The sequence below is a fragment of the Hibiscus syriacus genome, unplaced genomic scaffold, assembly GCF_006381635.1.
Source record: "Hibiscus syriacus cultivar Baekdansim isolate YM2019G1 unplaced genomic scaffold, ASM638163v2 tig00111582_pilon, whole genome shotgun sequence".
NCBI lineage: Eukaryota > Viridiplantae > Streptophyta > Magnoliopsida > Malvales > Malvaceae > Hibiscus > Hibiscus syriacus.
The window spans coordinates 12,433,428-12,449,415 of record NW_024063126.1 but is presented as its reverse complement, the minus strand read 5'-3'; the positions used below and the strand labels follow the sequence as shown (position 1 = coordinate 12,449,415).

The 15,988-nt window shown below is 33.5% G+C and overlaps 1 protein-coding gene and 3 pseudogenes across 1 annotated transcript; all 4 read left to right on the top strand.

Annotated features, from left to right (window-relative positions):
• Positions 1-2,028: 2,028 nt before the first annotated feature.
• LOC120165256 lies at positions 2,029-3,555 on the top strand (annotated as a pseudogene).
• A 977-nt stretch (positions 3,556-4,532) lies between these two features.
• On the top strand, positions 4,533-6,590 carry LOC120165255 (annotated as a pseudogene).
• A 2,528-nt stretch (positions 6,591-9,118) lies between these two features.
• LOC120165465 lies at positions 9,119-10,224 on the top strand (annotated as a pseudogene).
• A 661-nt stretch (positions 10,225-10,885) lies between these two features.
• On the top strand, positions 10,886-13,601 carry LOC120165258 (heterogeneous nuclear ribonucleoprotein 1-like). The gene is made up of 6 exons (XM_039174814.1): positions 10,886-11,015; positions 11,104-11,144; positions 11,235-11,398; positions 12,084-12,183; positions 12,320-12,489; positions 12,769-13,601. Exons 1-6 carry the CDS (start codon positions 10,972-10,974, stop codon positions 13,261-13,263), a joined length of 1,014 nt encoding a protein of 337 aa, XP_039030745.1. The 5' UTR covers positions 10,886-10,971; the 3' UTR covers positions 13,264-13,601.
• Positions 13,602-15,988: the final 2,387 nt, after the last annotated feature.

Genomic DNA, 15,988 nt, shown 5'->3' with positions numbered 1-15,988 from the left:
GTGTAAACCTTTTGCATTGTCCTTAAATCAACCACCACCACAGACGAACCAACAGCAACATAAAGCAAGGCTTCATTGCATTTCATGGCCACAGGAGCACCAGGCACGGAAGTCATTCCCACAACAAGAAGAACGAATAGTTGATGATGTAGTCGTATCCCAAACTCTCACATGTGAACCCAATATGGTCAAATAGTATTCAACTGTTGAGAAATCTGAGTATAAAAATGAAAAGAAAAAAAAAGTAGGTGATGTTAAGAAGCAAAAGTTCAAGAACAATGGCGAACATGATACCTTGGAATCCTTTGACATGGTTACCAAAAGAGAAGGTTTGTACCTGAAAAATGATGGGGTGTCAACTATTAATTATAACTAAAGAACATATAATCAAATGTACATAATATAAAGCTCAAACTTTGTAATGTTTGTTTTAAGTTTGAACAAAGAAAGGGGGGAAACTCTTCTTGAAGAAACAGATTCTTAACCGGCAACTGGCATTAATGAAACAGGTTTCTGATGCCCATATAGTGTAAAGCTTGTTGGCCACATTTTCCGCTAGAGCGAAGGGACCAGAGACGAACAACGCCATCTTCCCTACCACTTGCCAATACTTTGACACCACCATCACCTAATAATTTATCAAATATGATGGAAACATGACCATTATGACCTCTAAAGCATTGACAAGCACCCTACAAGAAAAGCATGAACCAAGACATTCAAACAGAACAGAACCAAGACATTCAAACAGAACAGAGCCAAGAAAAATAGGCTTACATCCTATCCATAACAGGAGCACAAAAATTATAATAATGAACAACAAACAAAAACTGCGTGTATGCCCTCCTACTCGAAGCAATGCAACGAATAAATCAAGGTTAGTTATATAGCTCTGTTGAAAAGGAAAAAGAAAGGGAATGTTTGGAATAATACCTTCCACCACAGACGAATTGAGTGGTCACAACTTGAGGTTACTAAAACATTTTCATCTCGTTGCATCTCATTTCGAACTAAAGAAGTTTCATCAAGTGGAAACAATCTACAGAACAATCATACAAGGAATATTGAAAAGAACTCAAGCTTTTGCATATTGGCATACCCGGTTCCGGTTCCTAGAGACCATGAAACACTTATGTAATTAAACATGCCAAATAAAAAATAAAAAATGACACCAAGTACATCAAAACCGGGTGAGCCAATATGCCTCCCACTTCGAAATAAAGAAGTTCCATTTAGCAGAAGCCATCTGCAGAGTAGTAGCATATTAAAAAGAACTCTAGCTTTTGCATATAGGCATACCCAATTTTGATGCCTAGTGTCCAATTTTCTTACTTATTTGAATTATGTTTTTGTAATATTAATTAATTAGATAAATAATAATGATAAAGTATACAGAATTAAGTATAAATATAAAAGATAAATAAATAAATTATTGTATATAGAAGATATAATAAATATTATAACTTAGATAACAAAAATAATTTACATCTTTTTATTATTATGAATATCTACGAAGAATTTTTACAATGTAAACATTTAGTTAAATGTTGATGTAAAATTTTAAAATATTTTTACATAAATTATGTAAAATTTAATATTAATTAAAATTAAAATAATACATGATATATTTAAATACTCAAGTAATATATTATCAACAAATATAATTTTTATATAAATAAATTTTATTTAAATATTTAGAATTTCACTTGTTAAAAAATAAATATAGAACAAGGACAATTTGGTAAAATATACATTCCAGTAATCTTTTATTCCTCCAACCAAACACTGTAATCTTACATTCCTGCCAAACCAACCAAACACAGTAATGTAACATTCCCAGTAATCCTATTCCCTGGTAATCTTTTATTCCCACTGGTAACATTCCGTAAACCAAACGCACCCTAAGAGTTAATTTCTCACTTTTCTCTTATGCTTTCCACTTTTGCCCTTTATATTTGTTAAAATGTTTTTATGCCTCTTAATTGTGTGAATATTTTTATTCTATTTCTCTCTGCAGTTTTTAAAAAATTTCAAAGAGAGAGGAGAGATTCTGGAAATCGCTCTGTTCCAGGGTTTCTCGTTCTAATTTATTAATATTCTATAAGTTTTGAATTTCTGAAATCACTACTAGTAACTGATCTTGTCACCATCTTCTTTGTTTTTTCACGGTAAATTTCTTAATTCTCTTTTATATCAGCTCTTAATCCGATTTCCCTTTCTGGGTATCTTTCTTTTTGTTTGATTTTGATTTTATCTCTGGGTTTTAGATTTTTTTTTTGTTAGTATTTTTGGGTCTCTTTGTTTGCATGAGATCTTCTGTTTTCTTTTTGCTGAATCTGTTTGCATGTGAGTGCAAATTTGTTCTGATTAGGGGGTTTAATTATGATGATTATGATAAAAAAAATTACTTCTTTTTGGATTATTTATTTGATTATGGCATTTCCCCCCCATTCTTTGACATGTAAATTGTTTTTGCTTATAATTATTTTTCTTGGAATGCTTGCTCGATTGCCTTTTGGTTTTTATTTGATGAAAATGATGTTTCTTTTCCCGCTTGTCTTTTCATTTTCCTCTTGACCGTTGTAGTCTTCATGGATGACTCTAAAATTTGGTGTTTGTACGTTTGCACAATCAATAATAATTTTTTGTTTCTTTGCCTCTGAGTGCTTGAAACTGTTTACCTTTTTGGCTGAGATATAGAAAATAGAAATGTTTATACTTAATCAGTGCTGATTCATGTGACCACTTTCATGATACAGTGTCGTCTAGAATTTTATCATGTTGCCGTGTCATTAATTTATGGGCGAATTTGAAGTGAATGAAGCTATCCACATATGAGTTTTCAGTTGAATTGATATTCTAATTTTCTTATTGGTTTGTCTGCTTTTAGATGAAAGTGAACTGAATTCCCTTGTAACAGCGACCTTTCTTTTCCCTTTGTGTCAGCCTGACAGGTATTGAAGTGCACAAAGAAATAGCAGTGCCCGGGATCGTCGGAAAAGCTATTTGCCATGGTTTATATATTGTCTGCTTATAGTGTTAAATTTTGGATGCTGTGATTGCAAACATGGGTTACAACTGCGATTTCTGTGGCCATCAAAGGCCGGTGGTATATTGCCGGTCTGATTCTGCCTGTTTATGTTTATCATATGATCGAAATGTCCATTCTGCTAATGCATAGTCAAGATGCCATTCGAGAACACTGTTATGTGAGCTATGCAATTCGCAGCCTGCTTTTGTTAGATGCACGAAGAAAGGGTTTCCCTATGTGAGAACTGTGATTGGATAGGTCATGGTACCTCTACCTCAAATTCGAAACATAACAGGCAAACAGTTAATAGTTATTCTGGTTGTCCATCATCCGCAGAACTTTCTTCCTTATGGCCATTCTTTTGGCAGTCCCCTTCACCGGCTGAATCTATTGGTGAGCAGGAAGAAGGTCTAATGAGCATCCCTGAGAATATGGAGAAGACTTCCTGGAGCCCTACAGGAAACACCATTAGCCAGAATCAGAATAATAGTGGTGTTTCCTGTAGGTAAATGATTGCCCATGGTAAATGATGAATTTGAAATATATATCATTAAAGAAGATCAACTGTTATTAAGGTACTTTCGGTCCCTTGTTATCCAAGTTTCATGGGACAGCATTAAAGAAGTATGATTAAGCATTTTGATAAAGAGGGTCTATATATGCAAATCTATTCTGCTGTTGCGCTTTATGTTGAAAAATATTAACATTGTGTGCTGTGATAAATGCTCTTTCTGCATAGAAACAAGCTTGAGGTTTAAGTGACAACATTTTCTTCAGATTAGGTCCTTCTCCACAAGGAATTTATGCCAATTTTGTTCCTTTCTTTCTTGATTGTGTTTTATAGTGGAAATCAAAGGTCCATCTAAATTATCATATAGATCAACTTTAAGTTTTAGGTTGGTATTGCAGAGAACAATTAAAGAGGTCCTCAGAATATGATTACTAAATCAATAACCTCATCTTTATTATACGGCATCTTTGCCTATTTGTGCCATGGGTTCCTAAATTTGGATCATATGCTAATGCCGCTTGTCTACTTGATTGTAGTTTTTCTTTTCTCATATATATATATATATGAGTTAGGATCCACTTACACGGTGGAAAACTTTTAAGTTTTACTTGGTTTTTTGGATCATAAGATTAACTAAGTTTAATGGCTGAGATTAGAGATTTAAAATTTGAGGATAATCCACTTCATTTTTCCGTAAAAATCTCTTCACTTTCTACTGTTAATCTCATCCATCCATTTTCACTCATACTCCAAAAAAAAAATGTAAAAAATTAAAAGTTACTGTATTAACGGATTCTATCCATGTATATTGATAATAGAGGGGGAAAACAGCAGTTTAAAAGCAATTGGCACAAGAAATAGGGAAAGTGCAGTGAGGTCATATTGGAAGTTATCAAGATTTCATTTTAATCATTAAAAGAGTGATTAGAATAATATAATTCCATTTTGGGAACATTTGCTAATTTTTGCTTTATTAAATTTGCAGTTATTTTTCCCTCCAACAAAGCATCCTTCACTTTGTGAAAATGATCTCTGTGATGACTTCAACATGGATGACGTTGATCTGAACCTTGAAAATTATGAAGAACTCTTTGGAGAAACTCTTGATCACACAGAACTGTTTGTGAATGGTGGAATTGATAGCTTATTCAGGATGAAAGACATGTCTGCTTCTGATTCCAACTGTCAGGGTGCCGTGGCTGCTGAGGTTCTTTCTTCTCTTTTGAACTTTCTCTGTGGTGTCTGAATTTTTCTTTTTTTATGGTAGTGTTGTCAATTTTCTAGATTTTCTTTCTTGTGGTATTAAATAGTATGTATGGCAATTATAGCATATTTCGGGTATCAATTTTCCTTTTTCCCTCTCATTTTTTAAATGGGAGTATTCCTTGCCAAATTAAAATAGAGAAAAGTTATTCAATACTGTATTGAGAAGCTTTAATTCGGTGAATGGGGCAAAAGTTCTAATTTTTGGAAATGTACTTGTTCTGTATGTTGTAATTGCCCTTTTTCTACTAGATTTTCCTTACTGTTACACAACATCAATTATATTTTGGCGGTGTATTATAGCATCAATAACATTGCTTTCTGTATCAAAACTAAGTTTAATATCCTTCTACTTCAGCATCTTCCTTTTGCAGTTTCATTGTGATCAAAGGCACATTTCCCTTTTTATATGGGACAGTACCAACATTAACTTAAGAAATGATTACTGTAATGAGAGGAAGTTTACTGTCCTATTTGCCGAGTGTTTATTTCGTATTGTGCTTGGATATGACATGCTTGTTTTATCTTCCATAGGAATCACACATTCCATAATTCCAGCCCCCAAAAATTTCAAGTTCATGGCAAATGTTCTCATGGTCAATGACTAAATATTATTCTTGTCCAGGGCTCATCTATTGGTCTGGTCAACACAGTCCAGCCCGCATGCAGCAATGCGGCATCTGCTGATTCCATGATGAGCAATAAAACCGATTCAATTCTTTATTTTACTGGAAGGCAGGCTCATTCAAGCCTATCATTTTCTGGCCTTACTGGAGAGAGCATCTGAGGAGATTACCAAGATTGTGGAGCTTCACCAATGCTTCTCATGGGAGAGCCTCCCTGGTGCTCTCCATGTACTGAGAGCACCTTCCAATCATCTACTAGAAGCAATGCCGTAATGCGTTACAAGGAAAAGAAGAAGACACGGAAGTAAGTATATACCAATAACACATATAAGAAAATGTGCCGATTTATATGATTATTAGGTTGATGACTTTGCAAATTTCTGGAACCTAGAAGCCTTCCTTTGGATTCCTCCCTGCTTCTAAATTTCTAGTTCCGATGATGTTGATTTACTACAAACTATGTTGAATATCATGTCTTGATTCTTGTTTGTCTGCTACAGTTTCTAGCTTTTCTTGACCTGGACCTTTTTTATTTGCCTTCAAGTATCAACATAGTTTTGTGCAATTTTATACAAGGAGCAGCAGAACTGTCTTGACGATTCCAAATAATTTGAAAGCATTTTAACATGTGTGTTCTTAGCAGTATAGTTGTTTCTCGATATCGTAATCTTTAAATACTGCATTTTAGTTGCTATTCCTGCCATTGAAGGAGTTCATTTCAGTGTGGTGTTCTCTAGTAATCTGTGTATATTTTATCAAAAATCCATTGAGAAAGTTGATGTAAAATCTAAACTGTTGGTCTTGATGTTTTATTCCACGTATTGGAGGAGTTTATACGTTTTAGCTTTTGTCCTTGTTGTATGATAGGTTTGAGAAGCGAGTGAGATATGCATCTCGCAAAGCAAGGGTGGATGTGAGAAAGCGTGTGAAGGAACGCTTTGTGAAAGCCGGTGATGCCTATGATTATGATCCATTGAACTAAACCCGAAGCTGCTGGTATGGTTCTTTTAACCATGGCTGTGTTAGTTAGTTGGAATGAATTTGTTTATTTCGAACTAATTAAAGTGACAGGCTTTGTGGTTGTATTACAGCGCTGTCGGGTTTTATCAACACAAAAACACCATGAATAAATCCCAGGGCCTAGTTCTTTATCACCATAAAAAAAAATCAACGGATCAGTCGGCAAGATCTGCCTTCCACTATGATCAAGCAAGTTCGCCTGCTCATTTCTTTAGTATGGAAGGGGGGTGGATGCTCACTGTTGTCCTCCGAGCCATATTTAAGCTCAGTGTTGGTTCTGTTGACAAATATATCTACCTTCAGCTGGTTCCCAACACTTTTATAAAAGCCGCTGCCGCTGCCGCCAGCGGAATTTGACATGTTAAGCCGACCGGACATACAATGTCAAGTCACGGACAAAAGCATGCAGCAGCTTTAGTTTTGATATTCGTTTCAATTGTTTTTATTCCTTTTTCTATTTAAATGTATAGCAAAGATCTTGGTTTGTATGCGCAGTTGAGAGTATTAATGGCCGGCTCTGCCAATTGTCCACTGCACTTGTAATTTTCCCATCCTTCCCTTTTCTGGTGGAAATCTCTCAGCGATAATTATGTGTTAACTTGAAACTCGGAATATTTTAAATAAGGTTATTGGTTTAAATTTTGGCGTTTGTGAATAGAATAATTTGTGTTGGGAGGGGGTTGCCTTCACTTCTATAATATTCGATATGGATTAGTCCATTAATAGATTGAATATAGGTGATTACACTAAAAAATAATGTGTTAAAACAAACTATAACGACATAAAACAGATTAAAACTTTAAAGAAAAAATAAATTATAAATATAAAATATAAAAAAATATTTAAGATATATTCATCATTGCTTGAAAGTTTCTTTTTACCATAATAAATCTTTAATTGAAAGATGTGATTATAAATTTTTGAAAGAAAATTAAAATTAATTTTTTATGAGATAGAAGTACTAGTTTTATCGAAAATAGAAAACATCTAAATTGCAATGAATGTTTACGATCATAACTATAAATTAAATACATAATAAAAATATTTTCCTATAATCATTAATATAAAAAATTAGTCACCTAATATCATACAAGGATCATACTAAGAAAAAGTTAAAAAGATATGGTTAAATAAACTAAAATAAAAGGTAAATATGAATCGATCTGATCGTACCGATAGATAAATCAAAAAAGATTATTGAGCTATTGAAAGATTATCGATAAATCATAAGTTACAATCAAATGACATGAGAAAACTATCCACAAACACAAATCGTATATTCAAATTTAATTTGAGGATCTAAAGTAAGGAAGATCAAAATGATGATAAATAAATGTCATTTTGATCAGTCATGACGATATCAAATCTAACACTGAGAAAAAAAGATAAATGAATTCGACCGAAAATGTATCAAAAGACAGAGAGAAACATGACATAAAAATAAAAAAACATACCTCATAAAGATATAATTATTAAAAATTAAAAATATAATATAATATAATAAAATAAAAATAATTAATACTAACGATAGAAAATTAATAATAAAATTAGTGTCACCAATAATAAAAAAAAAGGAAGATAATAAATCAGAAAAAATAGAAAACTAAGACTAAAAAAATATATGTTTTAAAACAATTTAAGTAGGCTGCTCCATAATTAAAGGTCCGTTTGGTTGGAGGACCGTTTTCCTGTGTTTGATTTCCGTAAAAAAATAAGGTCAATGTAATTTGTTTTACGGTCAACGGAAAACTTAAAGGAAAATACGGTAAAATGACTTATCGTTTGAAAATCCGTATGTCATTTTCCATCGTTCTCCCGTCCCTTGCTCCACACTGATTCTGAACTTCGTTCTTCCATCCCTTGCTCCACACGAAAAATCGAGCGATCTAGTGGCCTCCTTCTCACCGACGAGGCGGGCAGTCGTCTTCTCAAATATTTCTCTTTTCATCTTCTCCCTTTTCATCTTCTTCATAAGCTTTCCTATTCTTCTACTTTTTTTTTTAGTTTTTCTTTCTCGTATAATAATAGTATATATAAGCTTTTACTTTTACTTTACAAATCCCCCGAGTTGTACATCATCATAACCTCTATTTGGAGATTTCATTGAAAGAAAGTGAAAAAGGAATGGAATTTCACGAGTAGCCATCTCGTTTACCTCGGTCCTCGCCTTCTTTGCTTGGAGATTCCATTGAAAAGCTTAAAGATTTTTGCAGTTTCGCCTTCTTTCTCTCATCTTCTCTGTTTTGCTTCATTATTTCTATTAAAGCTTTTTAGATTTCTCGTTGCAGATCTATTTTTTTAATATAATTTTGTTTTCATTCAAAGCGTCCATACTGCAATAAATTGAATTTGATTTCTTGTTAAATTAGAGTTTTCATATTGGTGTTTTGCTCCAAGTATGATATTATGTGGATTCGAGATAAATCAAATTTTGTTGCTATTCTAATTTTGTTGGATTACAATACTGTGAAAGTATTTTGCTAGCAGACAAAGCAATTTTTGGATGAATTTGTTCTTACATTTAGCTCCAAAATACACCTAGAGTTAATGACAATGTTGTTTAGTTTCCTACAATTAATGCTTGAGACTGAGATTAAGCTTGATGTAGTCAAATATTGGTGAAAAGATTGACATTTTATGTGTGCAGTGGGCACCCTATTAGGGGCCATGACAGGGGCTTTGATAGGACAAGAGACGGAGAGCGGATTCCTCCGAGGGGCTGCGGTCGGGGCTATTTCTGAAGCGGTTTTTTCTATCGAAGTTTTTGAACCTTCTCTTGTTCTTTGGCAGTCTGATGAACCCATGATAGGATGTTTGCTCTATTTGGTGAGCAGTTTTGTTTGTTATCCTGATTTCACTGGTTTAATTTGGTTGCTGGTTTCTATGTCAATGAAAACAGGGATATAAAAGAAAATCTTGGCTGATCTAAACTTATTTTCCCTGCAACTTGTGTAAATTGATGTCATTGCAAGCCTTCTAAGCGGGAGACTTGTCCGGGAACGAATTGGTCCCTCGATGTTGAGTGCAGTCCAAAGTCAGGTAATATGTAAAGGATAGTGGTTTGTTTGCCACAAAGTGATGGTTCTATCAAATGACATTTTGCTTATGATATTCATTTTCTGTTATCAGATGGGAGCTGCTGAAACAGCTTTTGAGGAGGTCCAGAATATCTTAGACACCGACGATGTTAAGGGATTGACAGGGGATTTGGTTGAAAAAATCCCAAAGATCATAATCACTCAAAATAACATTGTTGATGCTTATGGGGAGAAAGTTTCCTGTTCAGTTTGCCTTCAGGTCCAAGTCCAACCATATATATATTCGATTTTAAAACGAGTAACATAGAAGAAGCTTATCCAAGTTCTGTTTTATCTTTACGCAGTTCTTTCAGGTTGGAGAAACGGTTAGGAGCTTGCTGCAGTGCCATCACATGTTCCACTTCCTTGCATAGATAAGTGGCTTCTTAATCATGCTTCTTGTCCATTATGCAGAAGGGATCTGTAATGATATTTTTGTAAACTATAAAATTAGATGAGTTGTTTATGTTTTCATTTATACTGTGCTCTTACATGACTGGGATGTTGCTTGTATTTATTCATCAAATCAAATGCTTGCCTATTCTGTCTACGTACGTTATATATAGCAGATAGGGATGACCATATGTTGGATCTGCGATCTCAAACATTGTATAAAAGCTTTTCTCAAACATGTAATTAGCCATCTTCATATTGAATCATGTTTCCTTCCATAAACGACTATTGTAAACAGGGTCTCTGGGTGTAGGTATTTCCAGAATGGAGTATGTGCTTCTAGAATTTCTAGTTGAGCTTTTAACCATGTGATCAGTTTCACATGATTTTTTACACCATCGGTAGTATGCCTTTTTATTTGAATTAATTATTGATATCCGATCTATTAATCGATTAATCTAGATCTGGTTTTGTAGAGACCTATTATAAGAACGATTCTCAACCCATTTTGTTCCATTCATAAATGTCAGGATTTGAACCTCTAAAAATTATTAATATTATCTAATAATTTAATTTGACGTACTAATAAAAATACAGATTTTATAAAATACAATTATATAAAAAATAAAATGAACCTTTAAAACTAAGGTAAAGAATAAAAATATATCGAATATGTATGTTTATTTATTAAAAACAGATTTTGAAAACTGTTTTTAGAAAAATTAATCAAACAGTGTAAAATATTTTACAATGTACTATCAAAACACTAAAAAAAATATTTTCCTGAAATATAATTCATTTTTTGGATTTTATTTTCCGAAATTTTTTTTTTAGTGAAACGAATGGATCTAAGTTAACTTGATGTAGTTTATCTTATATATTTCTGATTTTATTTGCGGTACTTAACTTGATGTAGTTTATCTTATATATTTCTGATTTTATTTGTGGTACGCCTCTCCATTCAATTTCTTAACCCGGCTTATCTATAGACCCTAGCCCCCCTTTTATTGCCTCTCTTTGACCTCCATAGTTCTCAGAATCATAGCTTTCATGGTTTCCAGAAGAGGCAATGACAATGATGGTGCTAGCCCCGGGTATTACAACTTTATACCCTTCTTCTGCTCTTTGTTTTCTCTTTCCAAACATTTCTTGACATTTAATTGTTTTCCCACTCTTGTTCAGGAAAATATTCATCGGAGGCTTAGCTAAGGATACGTCTCTAGGTGATCCGAGCTTTCTTTCTTCTTTTTTTCACTCTGTTTGTTTTCCTTTGATGGGTGTTCTTCAATTACTAAACTTTGCTTTGGTTTCAGAGACATTTACAAAGTACTTCGAAAAGTATGGGGAGATTACAGATTTTGTTATAATGAAAGACCGGCATACGGGTCGGCCTCGTGGTTTCGGGCTCATTACCTTTGCGGATCCTTCTGTTGTTGACACTGTTATGCAAGAGGATCATGTTATTAATGGCAAACAAGCAAGCTAAAACCTCAACCTTTCTTGTTAAAATACCTTTGTTGTTGTATTTCAAGATTCTGCTGTGCTGGGTTCTTTAGCTATTTTGCTCGGGTTCGGGTACCGGTAGGAGTGAGCAAGACTTGACTGGAAAAATTTGAACATTGAAAAGCTTGATTTGGCTCGACTCTTAATTTCAAATGAATTCTAAAAATTTGAAAATTTTAGTAATATGTAATCATTATATGGTTTTCAGTTTGGAGTGGAGTCTCTCAACTATGCATGATATATGTATATTGTATATGGTTATAGGAAAAAAACTATACCTGTCTCGAATTTCATATACTCGGCTCCAAAAAATTCAAATAAAGTTTGATTTATAAAATAAGACTCATCAAACCAACTAAATTCAATTTTATTTTTACTCAGATTCAATCTAATACTCACCTCTAGGTACGAGTTTCGGATGAGTATGTGTCTAGTGCTAAGCTTCCTAGTGCTATTTGCGGTAAATGGAAGAACGAGTTAAACGTTAGTCCTCTGTAGTGTTATGCTTAACAAGTGAGGGCTGTGTTGTTAGGGTGGAATTTGCTTTATTTTAATTTTTGTATTTTCAATGAAAAGTTGGATTGATTTTGTGAGACTTTTGAAGTTTTAAGTGTTTATGAATCACAATATTGTATGATGGATTATTTTTTTTGGTGCAGGTTGAAATTAAAAGAACCATCCCTAAAGGTTCTTCGCATTCAAATGACTTCAAGACCAAGAAAATATTTGTTGGTGGGATTCCAACATCTGTTACTGAAGGTCTAATAGTTGATTATACACGTTTTTTTTACATCGAGTGTTATACTTTATTTTTGTAATTGTATTTATTGATTCTTTTACTGGTAAATATCGTTTAGTTATTTTTTTTTCATTTTCATTGTTGTTTGAACCCTAGATGAGTTCAAGAATTTCTTTGTGAAGTATGGAAATGTGGTGGAACATGAGATAATACGTGACCATGCAACCAAGCGATCTCGAGGTTTCGGGTTTATCGTATTTGACAGTGAAAAGGTGGTCGATGAAATGCTGGCCGATGGAAACATGATAGATATGGAGGGTACTCAGGTGAGTGCACAATCTGATGTAAACAGATATGTATATATTATTTGCAGAGAAACAATTCGAAGTGGCATTTCAAACTCTTTGGACGGAAGTAACGATTATTGTTTTTCTTGAGTCGGAACTTCTGTTGGTATTAAGAAATGCTTTTTCAACTTTCAATTTAGTTGAGTTTGGCGCAGCCGCTCAGGTTCATTGCTGTTACTAAGTCTTTTCTTCTCAAGGGATCTGTCGAGATGGTTTACTTGCGAAGGATGCCTAGATTGACTTACTTCTTTGATGTAGGTTGAAGTCAAGAAGACTGAACCAAAGAAAGCCTCAAACCCAGCACCTGGTCCTGCATACGGTAGTGAATCTAGTGCACAATCATACAATGATGGTTTTGGTGGATTTGGTGATTATGGCGGTTTTGGTGGTGATGGTCCTCCTCACAGATCTTTTGGAGGTTATGGCAGTAGATTTGGAGATTATGGTGGTTACGGTGCTGCTGCTGCTGATTTTGGTGGTAGTTATGGGGGATTTGGTGGTGGTGGTGGTTTCTATGGTTATCGTGGAGATCCATCATTTGGTTATTCTAGCCGCTTTGGTTCGTATGGTGGTGGGCTTAGTGGGAGTGGAATAGGTGGATATGGACGCGGAGGTGGCGGCTATGGAAGTTACGGTGGCTCAGGCTCAGGTGGTAGTTATGATTCAGGCCTAGGTGCTGGTTTTGGTGGTCCGGTGTATGGTAGTAGAACAGGATACAGAGGCAGTAGTCGCTATCATCCTTACTCAAGGTAGAGCATGATTAAGATCTTCCATAGGTGTTGGCCCAGGTTTTCAAAATTTTCAGCATTGACCGTCACATGGTTCGGTAGGCACTGTGCACATTTGGAAGTTGGCACTATCTAGAAGATCCAAGGACCTAGTAGACTGATCCATTGCTTGGAGAACCTAGTGCTTCTCCTGCTATCATTTGCTTTAAGTTTCGTTTCCCCTTTACGTTGTAGTTGAAAACTTCTATCTTGTTTTAAGCTTTAGTTAGAATCACTTTCGAGGTTTGGATGTAACATTTAGGCAATTAGTAATCATACGCTAGATTGTCGGCCGCATAGAGAGCTTGTTGCATTTTTAAGTTTCTAGTCTTCTCTTGGCATGTGAATCTCAAATCGTTAGGTAACTTCTGCTAGTAGCCGATGCATTACAGGTAAATCGAACTAACTCTATTTAAGTTTTCTAGTACACCGCATACCGTTCAACTACACCTTGTTTTAGCATAATCGGTGTGGAATGTCGAATAGATGTAGATGGGTTTAAGTTACATATTTTGGGGGATGCATATAACATCAAAAGAGTAAAGCAGTTGGGTGATGTGCTCTTTAGGTAAAGGATTTGTAAATGTTTGTAGTGAAACTCCTTTATATCATTGTGGGGAAGTAGTATTGATGAAATTTGAAGCATTGTAAATAGTTTTAAAACCATAAATTGTAGAGCTGTGGAATCAGATTGGTTTTGGCTCCAACTCTTCCTCTTCTTCTTCTCCAATTTCTGGTTTTGAATGATTGTTGAAAATTCAAACTCTTTCTAAGCTTTGATCCGATCTGTTAAAAGATTCTCGAATTGTTTTCGAACCCGTCAATTTCTCTTATAGATTCATTGTCCACGAAGCAAATGCAATTCTTCAACCTCCGTCACCGATTCCCCCCCCCCCCTCATCGCGAGTCAGACCCATCCCTTTTGGTTCACTCCTTTTTCTCTTCACTTCAATGTATGTTTTCTTCAACCTCTTCGTGATTTTTTAGCATATCAGAGAATCTAAAGTTGTCGTGACATTGCGTCTAGATTTTTTATGCTCGTCTCATAATTTCTGAATCTAAAATCTAGACTTTGCATGGTGAAAAGAAAATGAGAGAGCAATTAACAAATATATATATATATAATTATACCATGTCGAATAAAATATGCATATACAACTTTGATGTAGGTTTAGGATGGATGAAGCACCCCTGCTATTTGGGGTGAGTAGAGACCGGTTCCTACGGATCAAGTGATATCAATGGATCAATGGTCAAGATATTTGATGTTATTTTTTGAAGTTTTGAATTCGAGTATTATATATATATATATATAGGTATAAATATTCATAGTTAAAGATTTAAAAATCTTTGAATATATATTATTTTATATTTATCTTAGATTTAAAAAAAAAAGAGTAGACGTCAGCCCATCTGCCAGTGCCCATGACGATGGATTCTTTTCGGAAAATGAAAAGGGTCAATTACATGCTTATTTATTTGTTTTTTCTCGTAATTTTATTATGATTATTCAAATATTATTTTCAAATTATAGATCCCGTTACATTTTGATTAGTGATTATTATTTTTAAATAATCATTTGTTGTTAAAAATAAATATAATTATTGATGTGATATTATCTTATGGTCACATATCAACATCATTATTAATTTTTTATCGATCAATGATCAATACAGAATCAAAATTAACATTAGTCATGATTTAAAAATAATAATTTGATGATCAAGTTATAATTACGAAAATATATGAGTGTTTAAATACTAATTTGTTGTGATGATCTTGCCAATACTAAGAAAATTATCAATAGATTCTTTCCCAAGCCAAAACTCAGTAACCTTTATCTCCGTTTAATGTAAGAGAGCCAGTTTTATCAGTGCAAATTATGGTGGCTGAGCCCGTGGTTTCAACGACAGAGAGTTTTCGTATCATAATCCTTTTTTAATTCTTCTTATTCACTCTTCTCTCTTATTTGAGATTATGGTTTGATTAGAAATTGAAAACCTTTTAAAGAGGTTTCTTAAGGGAGTTAAAAAGGTTTAATTAATCGCGATCTAATATGATCAAACAATATCAAGTCTAACGTGTCATATCAATTTTTTATAATTGAATGATTGATTTGTTATGAAATAATAACGTCAGTGATCATTTTATAATTTTTGAAACTTCAATGGTACAAATAAAATACTCTTATTTTATTGATCATTTGTATAATTTACTGTAAAATTTATCAAACTATTATAAAATGGTCACTAAATTTATTAAATTATTATAAAACAATTATTAAATTTATCGATATTTATTATTGTATATAATATCGCAAGAATCATTTTATAATAATTCAATAAATTTAATTACTAATTTATAATATTGAAAATTTTAATCATTAAAATTTATTTTTATTACTCATAAAAAAGTGTAATATCATTTGGTATGTTATCATTTTTTATGACTTAAATGCATCATTGTCTCCTAAAGTATACTTTATGACTTAAAATGCGTCATTGCCTCCTAAAGTATACTATTTGTACCTAGTTGTCCCTTAAAAAAGATTTCGGGACGTTTTGCCACCTAAAATTTAAATTGTCAACTCATTTTCCCCAAAATGTTAACTCCGTTAAAAAATACGTGGGTAAATTACATATTTAGTCACTTAACTATTTATGTGGTTCTGTTTGAGTTACCCAACTATTTGATTCTTCAAAATCATCACT